Genomic DNA, 20947 nt, shown 5'->3' with positions numbered 1-20947 from the left:
GGCTGCCCCAACTTACGGGCATCCCCTGCAGGGCTCCCCTCTTCCCCTCGTGCTCTCCTTTTTGCAAGGAAGACCTGGCGAATTGAGCCTCCACTGCCTGGCGATACCCACCCCACCCCACCCGTTCCCCTGTCCCTCTGCAACCCAAGGCTGACTGTCGGGCACGGGGCCCTTGCCACGAGGCACTGCAGCTGGGGTGTCTCATCCTGGCATATATGTTGCTGAAAAGGGGAGGGCGGAGATACCAAGCGTCACCTGAGTGATGGGTACTTCTGAGCGATATTTGACCCACCAGCTGAAGTGTCTGTGGCGCTGGGCAGCTCTGCCCCACGGGCACCCTGCATTTCCTTCCTCAAGGGACCCCAAGCAAACTCCTTTCCAGGGGGAGTGGCCAAGGACAGCCACAGGGGGACCGGGAGGTAGAGGGTCTGGGCTGGGGTGGGGGGGATGCTATGGATGAGTAGAGGGCCATCGGCCAAACCAATGAGGGAGCTGGGGTGGATCCGTAGCACAAGCATTGCCCAGAAATGCTCAGTTGCATCGGAAGAGCCCAGCAGACAAGGAAAGTGCTGTTTTCTTTCAAGATCACCGACTTCTGCACCTCTTGGGCAAATGCTCACCTGCAGGCACACTCAGTACGCCTTCTGGCACGCAGCTAAATGTCACATGCGCCTTACACCCCCCGCCCGCACAGACCCTCTCACCACTGCAGCCTGGAAGCCCGCACGGCAGCGCATGGGAAGGCTGGCTCCCTTGGATTCCTGATATACATGTGTGCATACTGCGTGTGCCTTTCTGTTTGAGCATCTGTCCCAGCCCGAAAGTGTGGTTGGCACCTGTGGTGGTGGGGGAGGGCTCTCAGCGCAATCAAGCATGAGCTCAGGCCGCCGCGGCTGGGATCTCTAGCCAACAGTGGCATGTTCGAACAGTTTGGCCAGGACAGGGGGCGGGGGTTGCACTTTGCAAGGCAGACAGCAGATTTCTTCCTTTCAAAAAGTCTGCAGAGATGCCCGCAGTGTCTGGAGGTCGAAGGTGAAGGGCGAAAGGTTGCGAACCACAGCTGGGTTCGGTGTAGAGCAGCCGCTGGGGAGGGAAGGGCAGGTGTCAGGGATAAGGGAAGGGAGACTTACTAGTACTCCCTGTTTTTAAAAGTGCACCCCTAAGGGAGCATCTCTGCACCTAAAACGCATCACTTTCTAAATTGCACGAGGTTATCTCATCAATCAGATTCTTTTTTAAAAAATTTATTTTAAAGATTTTTTATTAACAAACATGTAAAATACACACACACAAAAATTAGACGTACATCACATTTATACAATACGAACAGAAACTTCCTGTTCTTTCTAATAGCAATCATCAATCGATACCGCTCACCTTACATTATTTCCCCTTCTATTGTATTTCATTTGGATTTCACCATTCTTAACCCTCTTATTTTACTCATAACTATTATTTTTTTGAGTTTTGTTATATTCCTTCATTTATTTTTGTTTCTTTCCTCCATCCACCTATACCATTTATCCCATATCTGGTAGAATTCTGATTCTTCCTTTCCCTATATTTCTTTTGTTAATTTATCCATTTCGGCACAGTCCATAATCTTTCTTATTATTTCATCTTCGCTTGGGATTAATTTGTTTTTCCATTTCTGGGCAAAGGCAATCCTTGCCGCCGTAATTATATGTAGTATTAAATACTGGATTTCTTTTTTTAAAAATAATTTATTTTTTATTTTCAAAACAAATATACAAATCCTCCTTCTTTACATACTGTAGAAAGTGTATCAGTTGGTTACAAAAGGCTTTTGAGCATCTTTTCCACCATCATCAAATATAATGCATATTAATTCTAATATCTTAACTCAGATATTTATTATATTACCATCACCATACCTCCACTTTTATTTGACTATAATTATTTAAACGTCCTTCATCATAAAATATACCAAGATTTAATACATAACCACATGCTGGCATTTCATTTGCTTATTTATAAAATCCTCCATTAACATTATATCTTCATATCCTGTTTTAGCTAAACATCCATAATATTTAATACCAAAATTTTCTAATCCTCCATATATATATAGTTTATTATCGTTATCCTTTATTTATTTAACTATATCCTATATCATAACATTTTCCCCCTATTAGTTAAAACTTAGCTGTGTCTAATTTTGTTCTTTTTTATTGTTATTGTTATTAATAACCTTTATATATAGTCCAAAATATTTCTAACTTTCCCTTCACGAATAACATTCAATATTCATATCCAATTATTACTTATCATAACAGCTCAACATTGTATACATTACTATCATTGTCAATTTTTATTTAACTATACCTATTATCACTGAGTTTAACTAGGTTTAGCTAGTTTTAAATTATACTCTTCCATCTATCAACCTGTATCTTTCCAATAGCAAAACAATATTATATCTTCTGCCATTTGTGAATCCAGTCCTCCAAACATCATCTTCTTTTTTTAACACTGTAATGTAGACTTTTATTTTCCATTTTCATAGCATATAATCACATGTATACTATACATAGTCAATATCATGTTGTATTATTAAGTAATTACATCAATTCATCTTACCATCAACTACCAAAGGGAAAAAAAAGAAAAAAAGCCAGTTATTGGCTCTTCTGCTCTCCATACACCATATTTATCCAACACTTTCTTCCCCCTCTCTCCTCCCCCTTTCTATATCCTTTCTTCCCTCCATCATTTTCTACTCTTTCCCCTTCCTTTCTTTCTCCTCTCTCCCCTTACCACTCCTCCTTATACAGCTCATCTTCCCCCCTCACCCTCTCTCCTGTCCCTCTCTTCCTATCTTTCGTCTCTCCTCTGCTTCCAACTCTTCTACATCCTGTCTTCCCTCCATCATTTTCTACTCTACTTCCCCTTCCTTTCTCCTTCTCCTCTCTCCCCTTACAACTCCTCCTTATACAGCTCATCTTCCCCCTTCCCCCTCTCTCCTATCCCTCTCTTCCTATCTTTCTTCTCTCCTCTGCTTCCCACTCTTCCTCTAGCTCACTTGGTGTATTTCAGCTTCTGAGCAAACTCCCCTCCAAACATCTTCTTAAACAAATCCGTCTGGATTTCTTTTTTGTATTTCGCAGACATAATTCCTAATTAAAAAAAAAAACTTCAGGTTTCCATTCTATTTTAACCCCTGTTATTGCCTCCAGCCAATTTTTGATCCTTTTCCAATCAGATTCGATGTGGCACCGATCAGAACTCTGCTCCGTGTTGTCAACGGCTATGGATCCCCAGCCTTTTTGAGAAAACGTTATGGAGCGCCATGGCCCCCAGTTGTGCTGAGAGCACCTGGAGGGGTGGGGTAGGGGGAGAGGAGAGCAAGAGCTGTGAGCAGGGGGTGTGGGCTGCAATCCCTGGCAGTCCCATTGGTGCTGGAGGGGGTGGTGGTCTCCGTTTCCCTTTCCGGCTGAAAGAGGTGGGGAAGTCGTCTCAGGCTGCAGATCTCCAGTCTCATGCTCTTCTGGCCAAAGTTCCTGACCCGCAATGACCACCTCTCCCCACTGCCTGCCTGTTCTGACTTTCAGTTCGTGGGCATCACTTACGTCTTGGCTGTCCTTTGGCTTCTGGTGTTGGCCTGCTCTGCCGTCCCTGTCTACGTCTACTTCAGCACCTGGACCACCTGCAACTCCATTGCCAACCCCACCAAAACCTCAGCCAGTATCGGCAACCTGTGCGCTGATGCCAGAATGTACGGTGAGTCGCAAATGCCCCTTTCTTCCTAAAACCAGGAGGATTTCTAAACAGGACACTTCAAACCATCTAGATAGAGCCAGCAATGGCTGGCTGGGGAATTCTGGGAGTTGAAGTCCACAAGTCTTAAACAGTTCCCAAGTTTGTAGACCTCTGATGTAAATGGAGAGATTGCAGAGGAAGGGATTACAAGAGAGTAAATTATGCTGGCTGGAGAATTCTGGGAGTTGACATCCACAAGTCTTAAAGTTCCCAAGTTTGTAGACTTCTGATGTAAATGGAGAGATTGCAGAGGAAGGGATTACAAGAGAGTAAATTATGCTGGCTGGGAAATTCTGGGAGTTGAAGTCCACAAGTCTTAAAAGTTCCCAAGTTTGTAGACCTCTGATGTAAATGGAGAGATTGCAGAGGAAGGGATTACAAGAGAGTAAGTTATGCTGGCTGGGGAATTCTGGGAGTTGAAGTCCACAAGTCTTAAAAGTTCCCAAGTTTGGACACCCTTGCTGTAGGGGCCTGGATGGTTCTCTGGCTCTGGTGAGCAGGTGGTCACTCATCCAAGCCTGTCCTGGGAAGCCAGAGGCACAGAGGAAGGCTGCTCACGCTGGGAGCCCCTCCTGAGGAATGGGGAGAAAGCTGCCTTCCGGAGGCCGGAGTGGTTATGTCCACATCCCGTGAAGCCTTGGTTTGCTTGCCTGGGGGGCTGCAGAAAAGGCTGCAACTGGCAAGGTTCATCAGAGGAAGAGAAGAAGGAGGAGGAGGAGGAGGAGAAGGGGGAGGGGGAGAAGGAGAAGAGGAGGAGAAGGAGGAAGTGAAGAAGGAGGAAGAGGAGGAGGAGAGGGGGAGGAAGCCAAAATCAAAGCACTGAATGGCTTAGTGGGTTATTAAGTCTGGAAGTGGTTAGGCCTTCCGACTGCCCCCGGCCCTCTCCCCCGGATTCTCGAGATAGATGGAGGAGCTCCATAGGGAGAAGAGGTCCAGCGGGCTCCTGCCTGGGTTTCAGGCCGGGGGGGGGGGGGCTTCCCACCTCGGTGGAATCCTCCTGGCCTGCTAGAAGGTGGGTGCTGCTCTGTGCTCAGGACCTCTTGTGTTCCACCCAGGTGTGCTGCCCTGGAATGCATCTCCGGGAAGAGTCTGCGGCCAAAGCCTCCTCTCCATCTGCAAGACTGCCGAGGTGAGTGTCTTCGGCTGCACAAAGGAGTGGAGGATGGGCTAGATTTTCCCAGCAAACCAAAAGAACCAGAGGGAAGGTTCCTTAAGGGAAAAAAGGGGTTTTATTCCTTCTCTCCCTCCCTCTCTCCCTCCTCCTCTCTCTCTCCCTCTCACTCCCTCCTCCTCTCTCTCTCCCTCTCTCATTGTCTATGTGGCTTTGGATGGTGTAGAAGTTAAAAAAAACCAATAGTCTCTCTCTCTCTCTCTTTCTTTCTCTCTCTCTTCTTCCCTCCCTCCTCCTCCTCTCTCCCTCCCTCTCCCTCTCTCATTGTCTAAGTGACTTTGAGTGGTGTAGAAGTTAAAAAAACCAATAGTCTCTCTCTTTCTCTTTCTTTCTCTCTCTCTCCCTCCCTCCCTCCTCCTCTCTCCCTCCCTCTCCCTCTCATTGTCTAAGTTTGTCTAAGTTTTAGTTTGGATGAGAGCTAACAAACTGGTACTCAACCCGGACAAGACCGAGTGGTTGTTGTGTTTTCCTCCCAACAATTTGGCCAACGTCCCATCAATCAGGCTGGGGGGTCAAAATTTATACCCCTCAGACAGGGTCCGCAACTTGGGAGTCGTCCTGGACCCACAGCTGAGTTTCGACCATCACTTGTCAGCTGTGACCAGGGGGGCATTTGCCCAGGTTCGCCTGGTGCGCCAGTTGCGGCCCTACCTGAACCGGGAGGCCCTCACAACAGTCACTCGAGCCCTTGTGATCTCTAGGCTGGAATACTGCAATGTGCTCTACATGGGGCTGCCCTTGAAGAGCATCCGGCGACTTCAGCTAGTTCAGAATGCGGCCGCGTGAGTGATCGTGGGCGCACCACGGTTCGCCCACATAACACCGATCCTCCGTGAGCTGCGCTGGCTACCTGTTGATCTCCGGGTGCACTTCAAGGTCCTACTTACCATCCACAAAGCGCTCCATGGTAGTGGATCTGGCTATTTGAGAGACCGCCTTCTGCCAATTACCTCCCTGCGTCCCATCAGATCGCATAGGGTAGGCCTCCTCCGAATTCCATCCGCCAGTCAGTGCCGACTGGCGACTACACGGAGGAGAGCCTTCTCAGTTGCAGCTCCGACGCTATGGAGCAATCTCCCCGTGGAGATCCGCACCCTCACCACCGTCCAGGCCTTCCGCACGGCCATCAAGATCTGGCTAGCCCGTCAGGCCTGGGGATAGGACTCTAATCTCGCCCCTCCCGAATGCTGTGTGAATGTTGTGCTTTTACTGCTACTTATTTTCACTCACATTTTCTTTTTGTGTTTTGTCCTGCACTCCCCTCCCTCATTATTGTAAGCCGCCCTGAGTCCCCTCAGGGAAAAGGGCGGCCTATAAATGTTTAATAAAACTAAAACTAAAAAAACTAAGTGACTTTGAGTGGTGTAGAAGTTAAAAAAAAACAATAGTCTCTCTCTCTCTCTCTCTCTCTTCTTCCCTCCCTCCCTCCTCCTCTCTCTCTCCCTCTCCCTCTCTCACTAAGGGGTTTTGGGTGTTGTAGAAGTTAAAAAAACCAATAGTCTCTCTCTCTCTCTCTCTCTCTTCTTCCCTCCCTCCCTCCTCCTCCTCTCTCTCTCCCTCCCTCTCCCATTGTCTAAGTGACTTTGAGTGGTGTAGAAGTTAAAAAAACCAATAGTCTCTCTCTCTCTCTTTCTTTCTCTCTCTCCCTCCCTCCCTCCTCCTCTCTCTCTCCCTCCCTCTCCCATTGTCTAAGTGACTTTGAGTGGTGTAGAAGTAAAAAAAAATACTAATAAAGTCCACATACAAAACTGTACAAAAATAAGCCATGTTTAAGCCCCCCCGCCCATCGCTCAGGGTTGGGTCTCATTCTTGGATCCCATGCCAGTTGCCAGAGCCAGGTCTTCACACTCTCCGGAAAGCCAGCAGTGGGGGGGGGGGGGGGCAACCTCAGCTCCCGGGTCAGAGAAGGAAGGAAGAGAAGGAAGAAGAGAAATGTAGGTGCAGTAGCTGATGCTTGAAAGGAGGGAGTTGAGGCCAAGAGTCCCTCCAGACCCATGTGATTCTCCCACCATCTTTGTATCGGAGAGTTGATCACTTGACTATTCTCAGATTACAAGGATCTACCTGGGACCTCCCTATTGTTCATTTGCCCTCCTCCAACCCTTCTTGGATCACTCAAATCATCGGAACCAAGTTATTACTAACCAATACGGGCCTTCCGCTGTTGGTGGAATATTCCGTTGTGTTTCAAGACCATCAGCAGGTCGCTTAAAAAAACAGAGTTGAGTCACCAAACACATCTTAGTAGCTCAGTCACCTTTTAGTAAAAAAGCCATCATTTTGAAGACAATTCACGCTCCTTGAAGATGGGTTCTGGCACGAGTCCGAAATCTCGGAAGAGAAAACCTCTGGTCCCACTGACCGACCCAGATTGGTTCTTGCAACAACCCATATTATTTATCTGGCTGGACAAAATGGATATAAGGTACCATCTGGGCATTATTTTGGAGGTGACGCTCACTTTTATAAGAGGATTATTATTATTATTATTATTTATTATTATTATTATTTATTTGTCTTGTATGCCGCCCACTCCCGGAGGACTCCGGGCGGCTCACAAAAGACAAGGGGAAGGGGGAAACTAGACAAAGACAACATATTTAAAAACAAAAGCCAACATTCACAATTTCCGTGGAGGTAGATGTTTCTCAACCCCACCCCACCCCCCCCCCCGGCCTGCTGGAACAGCCAGGACTTGGTGGCTTTGCGGAAGGCCGGGAGGGTAGTAAGGGTCCGGATCTCGACAGGGAGCTCGTTCCAGAGGGCCGGAGCTGCAACAGAGAAGGCCCTCCCCTGGGGAGTCGCCAGCCGACATTGGCTGGCAGATGGAATCCGGAGGAGACCTAACCTGTGAGATCTAATTGGTCTGAGAGAGGTAATCGGCAGGAGGCGGTCTCTCAGGTACCCAGGTCCGATGCCATGTAGGGCTTTATAGGTAGCGACCAGCACCTTGAAGCGGATTCGGAGACTAATGGGTAGCCAGTGCAGCTCGCGGAGGATAGGTGTAACGTGGGTGTACCTTGGTGCACCCACAATCGCTCACGCGGCTGCATTCTGGACTAACTGGAGTCTTCGAACACTCTTCAAGGGCAGCCCTTTGGATGAGAAAAAAACGATCCCAACTTTGAATAGTCCACATGATGGGCAAGGAAATCCATCTGCCACCTTGAAGGGCAGCTTTGCTAGATGAGTGAAGGCCTCTTTTGTCCAGCGGTTGGTTGAGCCCCCTAGGGAAAGGTGCTGCCTCCTTCGGCTCCAGGCCAATGCAAACCCACCTGTGATTCCATGGATGACCCTGGCCAGACCTCCAACCTCTGGGTTCAGTCCTCCAAGGGGACCGAGATCTCCTGGATCCCCCATCCTCCAGGGATGGGGCTTAGACCTCTCTGTGTTTTTTGCTTGCAGTTCCAGATGACTTTTCACCTCTTTATTGCCGCATTTGTGGGGGCTTCCATTACCCTCGTGGCCCTGGTAAGTCTAGCCAAGAGCCCCCTGGATCTTTCCCCTTGGATTCAAGGGTTAGGGAGGGAGGAGCGCCATCGTTGCTTTTGGCCCAAACATTCTCAAACGACAGCAACATGAGCCGAGGTGGCGCAGTGGTTAAATGCAGCACTGCAGGCTACTTCAGCTGACTGCAGTTCTGCAGTTCGGCTGTTCAAATCTCACCGGCTCAGGGTTGACTCCGCCTTCCATCCTTCCGAGGTGGGTAAAATGAGGACCCGGATTGTTGTTGGGGGGCAATATGCTGACTCTGTAAACCGCTTAGAGAGGGCTGAAAACCCTATGAAGCGGTATATAAGTCTAACTGCTATTGCTATTGCTAACATGGAAAGGAGCTTCCGGTTAATTCACAGTCACCCCTGGGACGGTTGCTGTGTCTTCTGCTAGGGAAGAGTGCGGGCGGGGCTGGGGACCTCTAGGCCGGCGCAGAAGCAGCCTAGAGCGCTGGGGCCTCTGAGGGGAGCTTGGGGGAGGGGGCTGCCTTTCTCGGGGCCTTTGGATCTCACCTCCTCCTTCCCACTTTCTGCCTCCAGCTCACCTTCATCATTGCCGCCACCTACAACTTTGCAGTCCTCAAACTGATGGGAAGAGGCACAAAGTTTTAAGCGTGAGCGAAAGAGAGAGCCGCTACCTTCACCAGATGCTCTTCCTCCTCTTAACTCCCAGCCTTTAACTCAACCAGGCAGTCACGCTGCACCTGGCCGCCGCCTCCTCCTCCTCCCTTAACACCATCTGACTGCCCTTCCCCCCTTGTGCCAATGAAGCAGGCCGTGTCCCGAGGATGGAGGAGAGTCTCTTCAGCACCTACAGTCCTTCTTCACGCTCTCATCTCCCAGTAGCTCTCTGGGCTCCTCCGGGAACCACCCAACCGATATCTGCTTGCTCCAAAGGAGGCCCAGGTGGGCTGATCAGCCAGCTGAGCCGCCCGGAGACACAGAAGAGCCAGCTCTGCTAGTTCACCAGCTTTCTCTTGCGGTGGCACCAGAGGCGGCGGCGGCAAACACAAGGGCCCCCCCTTGGCCAACTCCCCATCTCCTGGGCAAGAGGGCTTGGAGCAAGGATCTTCCCAGGAGGGAAAGAGAGCACTGAGCCACTGCCTTGCGGAGAGGTGACCTTGTCCATAGCCCCAGCCACCCTCCCAAGAGCAGCGAGGAACCTGGGGAAGGGGCCCTTCTGTCCATCCTTTGAGGAGCAGGTAAAGCTAGGCCGATTGGCTCCAGCTTCCTTGGGCCACCCCAGCTGGGCAGAGGTCAGCCTTATCTTAGGAGCACCCATAACCAGAAGCTGCCGCGCCTAATGCTAGGGGCTCCTTCGTTAGAGGAGGGGGGTCGTAACCCTGGGCCGTGTGCTTTCCCTTTGGCCACGAGGGGTGGGACCCAAAGCCTCCGACCGTCACATTGGTGCTCCCCTCTCCCAGTGACTGCTGCTTCTATCCTACACCTTCTTCTTTAGGGATCCTCTGCAGAATATAACCCGTATTTCCTTTCCTTATCATTACTTTCCCCCATTTCTGGCAAAACCGTAAACCATCCCAGTTATATGGAGCCTCCTGTCTCGGTTCCTTGGTCCAACTAGAGAGGTAAAAGAAGAGAAAATAAAAAAACACCCTGTACATTCCGGACACGGATTTCCATAAAACAAAAAGAAAATTGATTTGGTCTCTGTAGGGAAGGATCATCCCTGAACTTCACACCATGATATCCAGTGGAAAGAAGGGATGGACTGGAAGGGTCATGGAAGCTCTCCCCGACACACACACACACACCCGGCCAGGAGCCTGCTTTGCTTCTTGCCCACGAGGGCAAAGCCCTGGCTGGGAGCTCCCTGGCGAACCAGGCTTAGCCAGTCAGTGCTCAACTCCAACCTTAGGGGTCTATGTCAGCAAGCGTAGGGGTGGGGTGGGAGAAGAGATGGCCAGGCAGGGGCCAGTTCCCTAGACGGCTAACAATCAGGGCAGCCCTGCTGAGCAGGCTTGACCCAGGCAGCTGAAACCCATTCGGGATGCACTTGTGAACAGAGCCCACCTGGAAAGCAGCAGCAAATACTGGGGGCAAATGAAGTTGTCTATACCTGATCTTTCACGTGGATTGCAATGCATATAACTGGGACTCGAGCCCTCCGAAATCCCTCAGTATAAACTCTGGGGGAAACCAGCTAATAAGCTAAGTGTGTTTCTTTCTCCTTTCGAAATTCATTTTTAACAAAGCATGACCAGTTTGTTTTTGGAGACTTACCTTGCAAGGTGTATTTTGTAATATTCGAGGAATAAAAGTTACGACTGTTCTGAAGAACTCTCCGCGCTCTTCCTGTCTGGCTGTTTTCCCACCACCGGAGTCTCTTTGGCTGCTCTTTTTCCCTCTGCCTTCCGGGGAGATTGGGGCAGGACTTTTGGGCAGGGCTCAGGACTCTTGGAGGTGCTTGCACGCCTGGCCCTCCTCGGCATGGCTTTCAGAAGGCCAGCAAGGCGGTACAGGCTGGTGGCCTCTGCAGTCCCACCTTTGCAGCTCAGACCAAAAGATCAGCTTTTACTGCCTTGATTGCTCTTCCCAGATTGATAAAAACACAACAGGAGGAGTTCTGGGCTGCAGAAACTAAAGCCAGCCTTGTGACTCCTTTGGGGGTCCTAAAATGGTGGGATATTGGATGCAAGGCATTTTCTGGTTAGTGCTGGCATGGAAATACTTGGCAGCATGCTCAGCATCTGTGATGGAGGGTATGGGGCAACCTCCATCTATCTATCTATCATCCATCCATCCATCCATCCATCATCCACCCATCAATCTATCTAATCATCCATCCATCTAATCATCCAACTAACCATCCATCTGTCTGTCTGTCTGTCTATCTATCATCTATCCATCCATCCATCCATCCATCTATCTAATCATCCATCCATCCAATCATCCAACTATCCATCCATCCATCCATCTATCTATATCATCCATCCATCAATCATCCATCCATCCAATCATCCATCTAACCATCCATCCATCCATCCATGCATACATGCATCTATATCATCCATCCATCAATCCATCTAATCATCCATCCATCTATCATCCATCCATCCATCTAACCATCCATCTAACCCATCCATCTATCCATCCATCCATCCATATCATCTATCTATCTATCTATCTATCTATCTATCTATCTATCTATCTATCTATCTATCTCTATCTATCTCTCTATCTATCTATCATTCTATCGATCATTCTATCCATCCATCCATCATCCATCTATCTATATCATCCATCCATCCATCCATCCATCCATCCATCCAATCATCCATCTAACCATCCATCCATCATCTATATCAATCCAATCATCCATCCAATCATCCATCCAATCATCCATCCAATCATCCATCCAATCATCCATCCAATCATCCATCCATCCATCCATCCATCCATCCATCCATCCATCCATCCATCCATCCATCATCTATATCAATCCAATCATCCATCCAATCATCCATCCAATCATCCATCCAATCATCCATCCATCCATCCATATGAATGAAATCTCCTGTGATAAAACACCTGTGGGGATTGTCTCTTCGGAAGCAGCACAGGGGGCGATTCCCCGCAGGGGCCGCTGGACGGTGCCTGGCTCAACCTCTTGCATCTGCAGGCTTTCCGAGAAAAAGAATGGCTTCTCCCATTGCAGCCAGATGGCTGTTCCACCCTCCCACCCACTCCTTCAAGAATGCCGGGGCTTCTCTCCGGCACAGCACAGAGGGCCTCGTGCCAGCCCTTCCCTCCCTCCAGGCCTGGTGGGTGCTCGGATTGGCTCAGAACTAGGAATGGCCCACAAACAAAGCTCCTTCTTTTGCTACGAACAAACACAGCAGTGAAACACACATTGTATTTGTGGAGACCTTCTGAAACGGCCCAAAACCTTTGGGTGTTGGCGAGTTCACCCACTTGTGCTGGTAACGTTGCTCTTAGCGGGCATTCTGTGGGAACGGACTCCTCTATTGATCTGGGTGGTCGGATCATTCAGTCTCTTAAGGGCTGGTTTAATTTCATCGGTTGAGCCACTCTGTGAAGTGGGTCAGAATTCCCCCCCTCACCCCATTCCCAAGTCTCCATCAGAAGGAGGACGGAGACCTGTTAACTGCTGACGCATTGTGAGGGACCTTGTTACGCGCTCTGAACATCACTCCTCCACTGGGTTTTTAAATGGGCAGAACAGCATGGAAACTGGCGTCGTGTGGATATATAATCACCCTTTGCAGCCCACAAATACATTTCTCTGTTGCCTTCTTAACGCTCCCAACTCCCAGACTTATAGCAGGGGTGGGTTTCAGGCGGTTCACGGTGGTCCCCGCGAACCGGTTGGTCGGCGAACCCGGAAGTAAGTAACTTCCGGGAACGCCGAAGGGTCCGCCTGCCTGCCCGCGTTTCTTACCCGGTTTTGACGAGTTCTGCGCTTCCACGCATGCGCAGGACGCATACAGCACCTGCGCAATCCTCCAGGAGCAGCTGGAGCATCGCACAGACGCTAGTACGCACCCGTGCACTGCGCGCGTACACGAGGACGCCGCCGGCCCCGTTCCAAGCAAACCGGTTGGAACGGGGCGAGAAACCCACCCCTGACTTATAGCAACCCCAGATGATCAGGGAGAAAACTGGAAGAGCTGCTGTTGGGCTGGCAAGGACAAAATGTGAAGAATACACCGGCAGGCTTTTGGTGCCTGGCAAGGGGAAGAGTCCCCGGGGTGCCATACAGGCAGCCAATTTAGCACGACAGGCTTTAGGAACCACTTTTTCAGATCAAGCGTCTTCCTCAGCGGGCAGGGTGAGATGCACAGGAGGTGTGAGACGGTTTGGGCACAGCATGCTCTTTTCTGATGTTATAACAAACTTGCCATTTCTAAGATCGTTTTGAAACCCATCTTTATTGGTGCCACTGTTCAGCTGCAACAGATGGATAGGACTCTCTCTGGAGACGGCTTTGAAAAAAAATAATCATGCTTGTAACACTAGGAGTACATTTTCCTTTGAAAGGAATGGAAAAGTTCCTGAATTTGGGCTTCACCTTACATGTATTAATCTTGTCGCAAAAGGACACACTTGGAAGCATGATGAGGCCCCCCACTCTCTTCATGTGCTTGGCAGTTTTCCCTTCTTCCTTCAGTCACCAGAAAAGCTACCTCTATTGCGTCCCCCTTTGGGATCCTCCCCTCACCCCCCGACATATACAGCTGGGTTGGAGCGTCTCTTCTCCTGGCTCTAGGCACAAAATTAATTCAAGGCTTTTGCCACACCTATAACTGCCCCGCTCCTCAAGCCCCCTCTGCTGACCCCCCAAGAAAGTGGGGGAACGATCGGAATGTGGCTTGTGGTAGGAGGGTGGTTGGCTTTGATTGTGAACCTGAAGGGCAAGCCAGCTAAGTGTCACCGGGGGCTCTCAGGGGCCCAGTTCATGGGCCAAAAGCCCCCCCAGGAGCAGCTGGTCTTTTTGCGATACCCGTTTCTCTAGACGGTGGGAGGGGGCTCATTTCCAGAAGAGCCTGAGGGACAGGACAGAGTTCTTCCAGCATTTGTTCAGCCCCGAAAGTGTACTTCTGAGGACCCCTTGCCAGAGAGGTTGGGCATCTGCAACCTTGGAGAGCTAAGAACTTCCCCAAGAATGGTGCAACTAGTAACAATGCAGAATTTGACCAGTTTTCTGCCCAAAAAGAAGCAGAATGGAGGGAACGGCGCTGACTTTTGCTCTAATCAGAGATATAAGGTGGCCACATATATGGGCCACACGTCACTAAATTTAAGCATACACTCACCAGAGTGGGTTCCTACCAGTTCGCACCTATTCGGTAGAACCGGTTCGTCAAATCTACCGAACGGGTTAGAAGAGGTTCCATCAGTGGACCCGGAAAGCAGGCCACACCTACAGAAGAGGTTCCAACATTTTTTGAAACCCACCACTGCCACAGAGAGAGAGAGAGAGAGAGAGAGACAGAGACAGAGACTGACACAGAGAGAGAGAGAGAAAGAGAAAGGAAGAAATAAATAAAGAAAAAAGAAAAAAGAAAGAAAAAGAGTGAGAGAGAGAGATGAAAGAAAAAAAGAAAAAAGGGACAGAGAGACAAAAGGAAGGAGAGAGAGAGAGAGGGAGAAAGAGAGAGAGGGAGAGAACACATGGCCGGCAAGCCACTCCCACAAGGGAGGCCACACCCACAGAGTAGGTTTCAAAAATTTTTGAAACCCACCACTGCCCCCCCACACAGACAGACAGACAGACGGACTGACACAGAGAGAGAGAGAAAGAGAAAGAAAGGAAGAAATAAAAAAAGAAAAAAGAAAAAAGAAAGAAAAAGAGTGTGTGAGAGAGAGAGATGAAAGAAAAAACGAAAAAAGGGACAGAGAGACAAAAGGAAGGAGAGAGAGGGGGGAGAGAGAGAGAGAGAGAGAGAGAACACATGGCCGGCAAGCCACTCCCACAAAGGAGGCCACACCCACAGAGTAGGTTCCAAAAAGTTTTGAAACCCACCACTGCCACTCACCTACTTATATGCTAGCCAGGTTAACAGTCTCTGTCCCCACAGCTCAGGGCCACCTAGCAATAGCAATAGCAGTTAGACTTATATACCGCTTCATAGGGCTTTCAGCCCTCTCTAAGCGGTTTACAGAGTCAGCATATTGCCCCCACAGTCTGGGTCCTCATTTCACCCACCTTGGAAGGATGGAAGGCTGAGTCAACTTTTGAGCCGGTGAGATTAGAACCGCTGAACTGCAGATAACAGTCAGCTGAAGTGGCCTGCAGTACCGCAGCCTAACCACTGCGCCACCTCGGCTCATGCTTCCTACAAAGTCAAAGTGAGGCTTATCCCCCACTTCCCGCTGAGGCACCTGAAGCAGCTTCCAGGGGAATCCACCGGAGCAAAGGGAGAAGAGGGGGGAAATAGAGCACAGGGGTCTCTTGTTGCTTGACACTAACAGTAACTATAGAGATGGGGGGGGATTCTGCTCAACTCCCCCCACCCATTTGACACATACCTCATCAGCACAAGGCATCTTGGCCAGAAAGTCCCATGTGACTCCTTCTCCTTGCCACCAGGTGACTGTGCAACAGCTCCAGCGATTCCTGCTCTCCCTGGTCCTGCTCAGGGGCTGAGGTGTATGGGGCAGACAAAGGACCCCGGCCCCCAACTCCCAGGGCAGGGGAAGAGGAGGGAGAACAGGAAGTGCCCTCCGCCAGAGCCTAACCCCCACACCGCATGATCAGGAGGCCGAGGGGCTACTCTAGGGCAGTTCAACCAATGAAGGGCTGAGTGGGCTAAAGAGAAAAGCCAAGGATCCCCTCTTCCCTTTGCGTTGCTCCCCCCTTTCTCCCTCCGTAAACAGCAGCCAGTTCTAGACTGGCACCTCTCAGCAACACGAAGAGCCTCGCTTGGCACTCCGGTGCAAGTCGACCGTGCGGGCCAGGACGCAGTGCTCCAGCTGCTCTTCCAAGGCCAGCACCTGCCTCACTGCTTCCTCAAAAGCCACCGCCACATTTGTATCGTCCTTGGCACTTGTCTCTAGGTAAGGGTAGTCCCCGTGTGCCAAGCACCATGCCTGGGCCTCCTCTGCTGCCACCTGCCTCTCCGCCTTGTCCACCTTGTTGCCCAGCACCACAAAGGGGAAGTGCTCCGGATCCTTGACATTGGCGTAGCAGGCAAACTCCTTCCGCCAGTGGCCCAAGTTCTCGAAGCTCTGGCGGTCATCAACGCTGAAGGTCAAGAGGCAACAATCCGCGCCGCGGTAGAAGGGTGTCCGCAAACTCTTGAAGCGCTCCTGTCCCGCCGTGTCCCAAATCTGGAGAGTCACGAGGCGTCCGTCCACTTCCAGGTCCTGGTTGAGGAACTCCACCCCAATGGTGTGGAAGGCCTGGGAGTCAAACTTGTGAGTGACATAGCGGTTCATGAGGGAGCTCTTGCCAACACCCCCGTCGCCCAGGAGGAGGACTTTCAGCAGCAGAGACTTCCCGCTCATGGTCAATCTGGCCGCACCAAGCTTGGAAAGGAGCAGAGCACAGGGTTAGCAGGTAGGTGCCAGGCCCAGCTCCCTGGCAGGAGGCATGCAGGACACCTCCTGCAGTGGTGGGTTCCAGATCCCGTCACAACTGGTACACTGCGACGGGGCCAGGCATCCACCTCGGGTACGCGTGATATGCACGTATGCGAAATGCCACTGCCCTGCGCACACATGCGCACACCACCGCCCTGCGACACCCCAGCTGCTCAGCGGAGGTTGTGCAGGCGCTGTATGTTGTGCGCGCATGTGCAATTGGCCCAGTTGCCTTAAAAACAGGTAACGAACGCAGGCGGATGGGCCCACTGAAACACCGTTCCGGTACGGTGGCCGCTGCTCCCAGCTGCCACCAATACGCCCATATCAGGCTGTACTGTCCGGAACTCCCCACTGGTCACCTGGCTCAGAAAACCAGCTTTCTGACTTGACTTCCGGTTGATGTCGCAGCAAGAACGGACTAGAAATTAGTGGAGCCCTGATGAGCCCCATGAAAACCAGTTGGTACACGCTGTTGGGAGGCCTTAGGGCCATAGCCATCTTGTAGGGGTGGTGAAGAAAGGAGAGGCATTTTGGGGACGGTGAGGAATTGGCAATTTCCTCGCCAATCAACAGCAGCGGCAGCAGCCATTTTCTGATAGTCGCCTCAAAGCTGGGACAACCGAACTTAAGAATTGAGCCAGAGCGATGTTTTTGGGAGAAAATAGTATTTTTTATGTGTATTTTAAATTCCCTGGATATTTTGATAATTAGCTGTATTTCTTAGGCTATTTTATATGAAATAGAAATTCAGAGTGCCATCTACTGGAGGAAAAAAAGTACTACAAAGCTCAGCTGGCTTGGTGAGTGAAATATATACTAAGACTAAAAATAGACAAAATAAGAGAAGTAGCAGCTGGAAGATTTGACCTTGGCTCTACAAAAAGAAGATAATTTGGATATTGTGAGAAAATTTAAGGAGTGCTTGTGTGTCCCCCCCCCCTTTTTGGCTCTCTTTGAAGAAAGTTAATTGAAAACTGGATTTATCTATTTCTGGAATTGGATTATATTAATTCAGTAGAGCACCCTCCTTTTGAAAAGAAGAGGAATCATTGAACAAAGGAAGAAAGACAAGGACATTAAATAGACTTTAAATTCGGGCTAATTGTGAAGAGAGATAATTGGGGGAGGCTTTAAAAGATTTTTTAAAATTGTTATAAAATGGAGTTTCAGATCTATGGAGAAATATTTCCGATTTCAAAACAAGCACATGACTCCTTGATAGGTAATAAAGAAACAGGAAGTTTGTTTAAACACACAAAAAGAAAACAGAAGAAGAACTTGGAGGGGGGAAATTAAATGAAACGCAAGAAACTAAAAGCTTAGAAGAGGAAGAAAAAATAAAACAAGAATCAACTAGTTCAGGGGTATCCAAACTTGGGAAATTTAAGACGGGTGGACTGGCTGGGGAATTCTGGGAATTGAAGTCCACCGGTCTTAAAGTTCGCAAGTTTGGACACCTATAGACAATACTATAGAACAGTGTTTCTCAACCTTGGTGACTTTAAGTCCTATGGACTTCAACTCCCAGAATTCCCCAGCCAGCATAGCTGGCTGGGGAATTCTGGGAGTTGAAGTCCACAGGACTTAAAGTCGCCAAGGTTGAGAAACACTGCATTTAGTGGGGCGGGCAGGGGCAGCTCCCAGCAGCCCAACGCACCATTGGCTTTAGTCCTTCCCTGGTTGGCAGCTCCGAGGGCCTTGGCCTGTTCGCTGCAGCTCTCCCCGGTTCAGACAACCCAGCTGGTTGCGGAAGGGCTTCCCGCCGGTCTCGGGATTTCATGGGGATGCCCGGGAGAGGCCAGGCGCTGGCCCTGGGTGGTGCCTGCCAAATGCCTGCGCCCAGGAGCCAGACAGCCGGCCGGGCGCCCGGCAAGCCCAGGAGCGATGCCAGCGGCAAGCCGTGAGGCCCGCACCGCAGAGCCGCTTCGCCCGGCGCTTTTGTCTCTCGGGGGAGGACCGAGCGCCTCGACGCCACCCGGCTGTTCCCGGGGGGCGCCCGGGGCTCGCATCTGGGCGGGGAGGGGAGAGAACCGCAGGAGAAGGGAGGTCCGGGAGGGTCCCCCAGGGAGTTGGCCCATGCCATCCGACGCGCCTTGGCATCCTCTGCTCCACCCCAGGCACCTCTGCCCGGCAGCAGCGGGCAAGCAACCAACCAACCAACCCAGATCCGCCGGCGGAAAGCTGCGGGGCTGGGAGGCGCTTCTCCGCCCCCCACCCTATGTCTTTCTCACCCGTAGGCTGCGGCTCGTCCCACAGCACCTGCCCCGCAGCCGGGCTCGAACCCGTCACTCCGTCGCCTCCGCCCGCCTAGCCGGCCTGCCAGTCCGCGGCAGCCTCCGGAGCCTGGCATCTCCTGTGCGCATGCGCGGGATTGGGGTGGGTGGGAGTGCGGGGGCGGCGCCAGGCCAGGTGTGAAAGAAGCAGCCGCAGCGCATCTCTGTCCCCCAGCTGTGCGGACCCCTCCTCCCTCTCTTCAACCCTCCCCCCGGCCGCGGCCGCAGCCGCCGCCTGCTTTGAGCGGGGCCCGGAGCCTGCGCGGCTTTTCGGTGGAGGGAATGCGGTTGCGGGGGTGGAGGGGGCTTCGGCTCCGCCTGGACCACCGTGTAGCGCGAAGACTGAGCCGCGGCGGCAGCAGCAGCAGCTCCATCCTTCCGCTGCAGCCCCGCGGCTTCCAACCGCGCTCAGCTCTGCAAGGAAGGAAGGAAATCGGCGCCCACCGCTTCCCGTCTCACAACCGCGGTGCAGAGCAGCTCAGAGGCCGCCGGAGAATCCCCTCCCGGCCGGTCTTCCCGGGGGGAGGGGGAGAGAAAGCGGGGCTGGCTCTGCTGTAGAGCCGCCTCCTGGGCCGTTCAGAAAAACGCTGGGCTGGCAATACAGAGAATAGCAGTAGACTTATATACCGCTTCATAGGGCTTTCAGCCCTCTCTAAGTGGTTTACAGAGAGTCAGCATATTGTCCCCAACAATCCGGGTCCTCATTTTACCCACCTCGGAAGGATGGAAGGCTGAGTCAACCCTGAGCCGGTGAGATTTGAACCGCTGAACTGCTGATCTAGCAGTAGCCTGCAGTGCTGCATTTAACCACTGCGCCACCTCGGCTCTTGAAAGGCAGCCTGTCCCGCTTGGTGACGTCTCCGCTGGCGGAGCTAGCCCGGACCTGTCGGGTGCGTTTGTTCTGCATTCAGGGAGCGGCCTCCCGCTCCTGCCCTTCCACTGGGGAGCCAAGCAGGCAGGAGGCAGGCCTTGCCCGAGTCTAAGGCACATTGTGTTAGCTGGAAGCCCACACCTGGAAAGCAAACAGCTCCTGGCAGGGTAGGGCCTGTTGTGTTGTTGCTGCTGGCGTGCAAAGTGGCACTTGGAACATGCCGGTGGTGAAGCATGGTGGATGGGATCGGCAGGTTGCTGCAGCCAGGGGTCCCCATTCCAGGCAGCTGCATTAGGCCACAGCAAAACAAAAAAACCTCACTGCCTTGTGGAGCAGTTCGGCATGGTTCCTGGAGGCACAGGGGGCTTTCTGAACATACGCTGTCCTAAATTAACAAGATGGGCTGGTTTCCTCCCAGAGCCCCATCCTTAAGAGTAAGCACTGGTCAAACTGGAGTAAATGCAGAGCAGCACCACGCTGCGTGGAAACAGCTGTTCTCAACCCCCCCCTTTAGCTGCCTGAGCTTCCAAGACTTTTAACTGCAGTAAGGGTCTTTCCTATGGAATGGGGATCCTGCTGAGAATCCTTCGCATCCCCCCAGCATAAGGGAACCAGTGCTGTACCCAGGATGTGGAAATGGGGCTTCCTACTGAAAAGACAGCCAGTGTCCCCCAAGTCCCTGAGATGCACCAGTGAATTATGAAGGTGCAGGAAATCATGTAGCTTTTCTCTCCACCTCCCCTCCTCCTCTGGCTCCAGGAGTTGCCTGCAAAATTGTCCCATGTTTAGATGGAAGTTGAGCCTCCTCTGTGGCTGGCCAGGTTGAAGGCTGCCTGGAAGTGGGGGCCAGCTCTGCCCTCTTCAAGAAGGGAAGAGACCGCCTCCTGCCACTTACCTCCCAACGACCAACAAGATCGCACAGGTTGGGCCTCCTCCGGGTGCCGGACAATGCTGGCCGGCGGCTCCCCGGGGGAGGGCCTTCTCTGTTGCTGCGCCGGCCCTGTGGAACGATCTACCCGCAGAGATCCGGACCCTTACCACTCTCCCGGCCTTCCGTAAAGCCGTCAAGACCTGGCTATTCCGGCAGGCCTGGGGCTGTTGATTGATATCCAGCCCCGCTTAGATGGAATGGATGATGTGGAATTTTAATATTGCCTTTTCTATTTTTAAATTTTAAATGTTTCTTTGTCTTGTTGTGAGCCGCCCAGAGTCCCAATGGGAGTGGGCGGCATACAACTTTTATTAAACTTGGAAACTTGGAAGGAGGGGAGAGGCTCCAGCCTCCTAATTG

The 20947-nt window shown here is 51.4% G+C and overlaps 2 protein-coding genes across 3 annotated transcripts in view; one reads left to right on the top strand and one right to left on the bottom strand.

Moving 5' to 3' along the window:
- The window catches only part of PLP1 (proteolipid protein 1), a 22161-nt gene extending 11426 nt beyond the window's left edge, over nucleotides 1-10735 (top strand). For both annotated transcript variants that reach the window (XM_032227092.1, XM_032227093.1), the window contains exons 4-7: nucleotides 3573-3741; nucleotides 4836-4909; nucleotides 8357-8422; nucleotides 8986-10735. In XM_032227092.1, the coding sequence (XP_032082983.1) occupies nucleotides 3573-3741; nucleotides 4836-4909; nucleotides 8357-8422; nucleotides 8986-9057 (381 nt within the window). In that variant the 3' untranslated portion in view covers nucleotides 9058-10735. The remainder of the gene's footprint in view (nucleotides 1-3572; nucleotides 3742-4835; nucleotides 4910-8356; nucleotides 8423-8985) is intronic.
- A 4458-nt stretch (nucleotides 10736-15193) lies between these two features.
- RAB9B (RAB9B, member RAS oncogene family) lies at nucleotides 15194-18818 on the bottom strand. The gene is made up of 2 exons (XM_032227231.1): nucleotides 18744-18818; nucleotides 15194-16455 (listed from the first exon to the last, which is right to left on the bottom strand). The coding sequence occupies exon 2, from the start codon at nucleotides 16432-16434 to the stop codon at nucleotides 15829-15831; it is 606 nt and encodes a 201-aa protein (XP_032083122.1). The 5' UTR covers nucleotides 16435-16455; nucleotides 18744-18818; the 3' UTR covers nucleotides 15194-15828.
- Nucleotides 18819-20947: the final 2129 nt, after the last annotated feature.

Source organism: Thamnophis elegans, chromosome 12 (assembly GCF_009769535.1).
Source record: "Thamnophis elegans isolate rThaEle1 chromosome 12, rThaEle1.pri, whole genome shotgun sequence".
NCBI lineage: Eukaryota > Metazoa > Chordata > Lepidosauria > Squamata > Colubridae > Thamnophis > Thamnophis elegans.
The sequence above is the reverse complement of the archived record's forward strand: the minus strand, read 5'-3'. Positions and strand labels throughout refer to the sequence as shown.

Coding starts and splice junctions, on each gene's coding strand:
- RAB9B (XM_032227231.1), bottom strand. CDS start 16,434: ATGAGCGGGAAGTCTCTGCTGCTGAAAGTCCTCCTCCTGGGCGACGGG.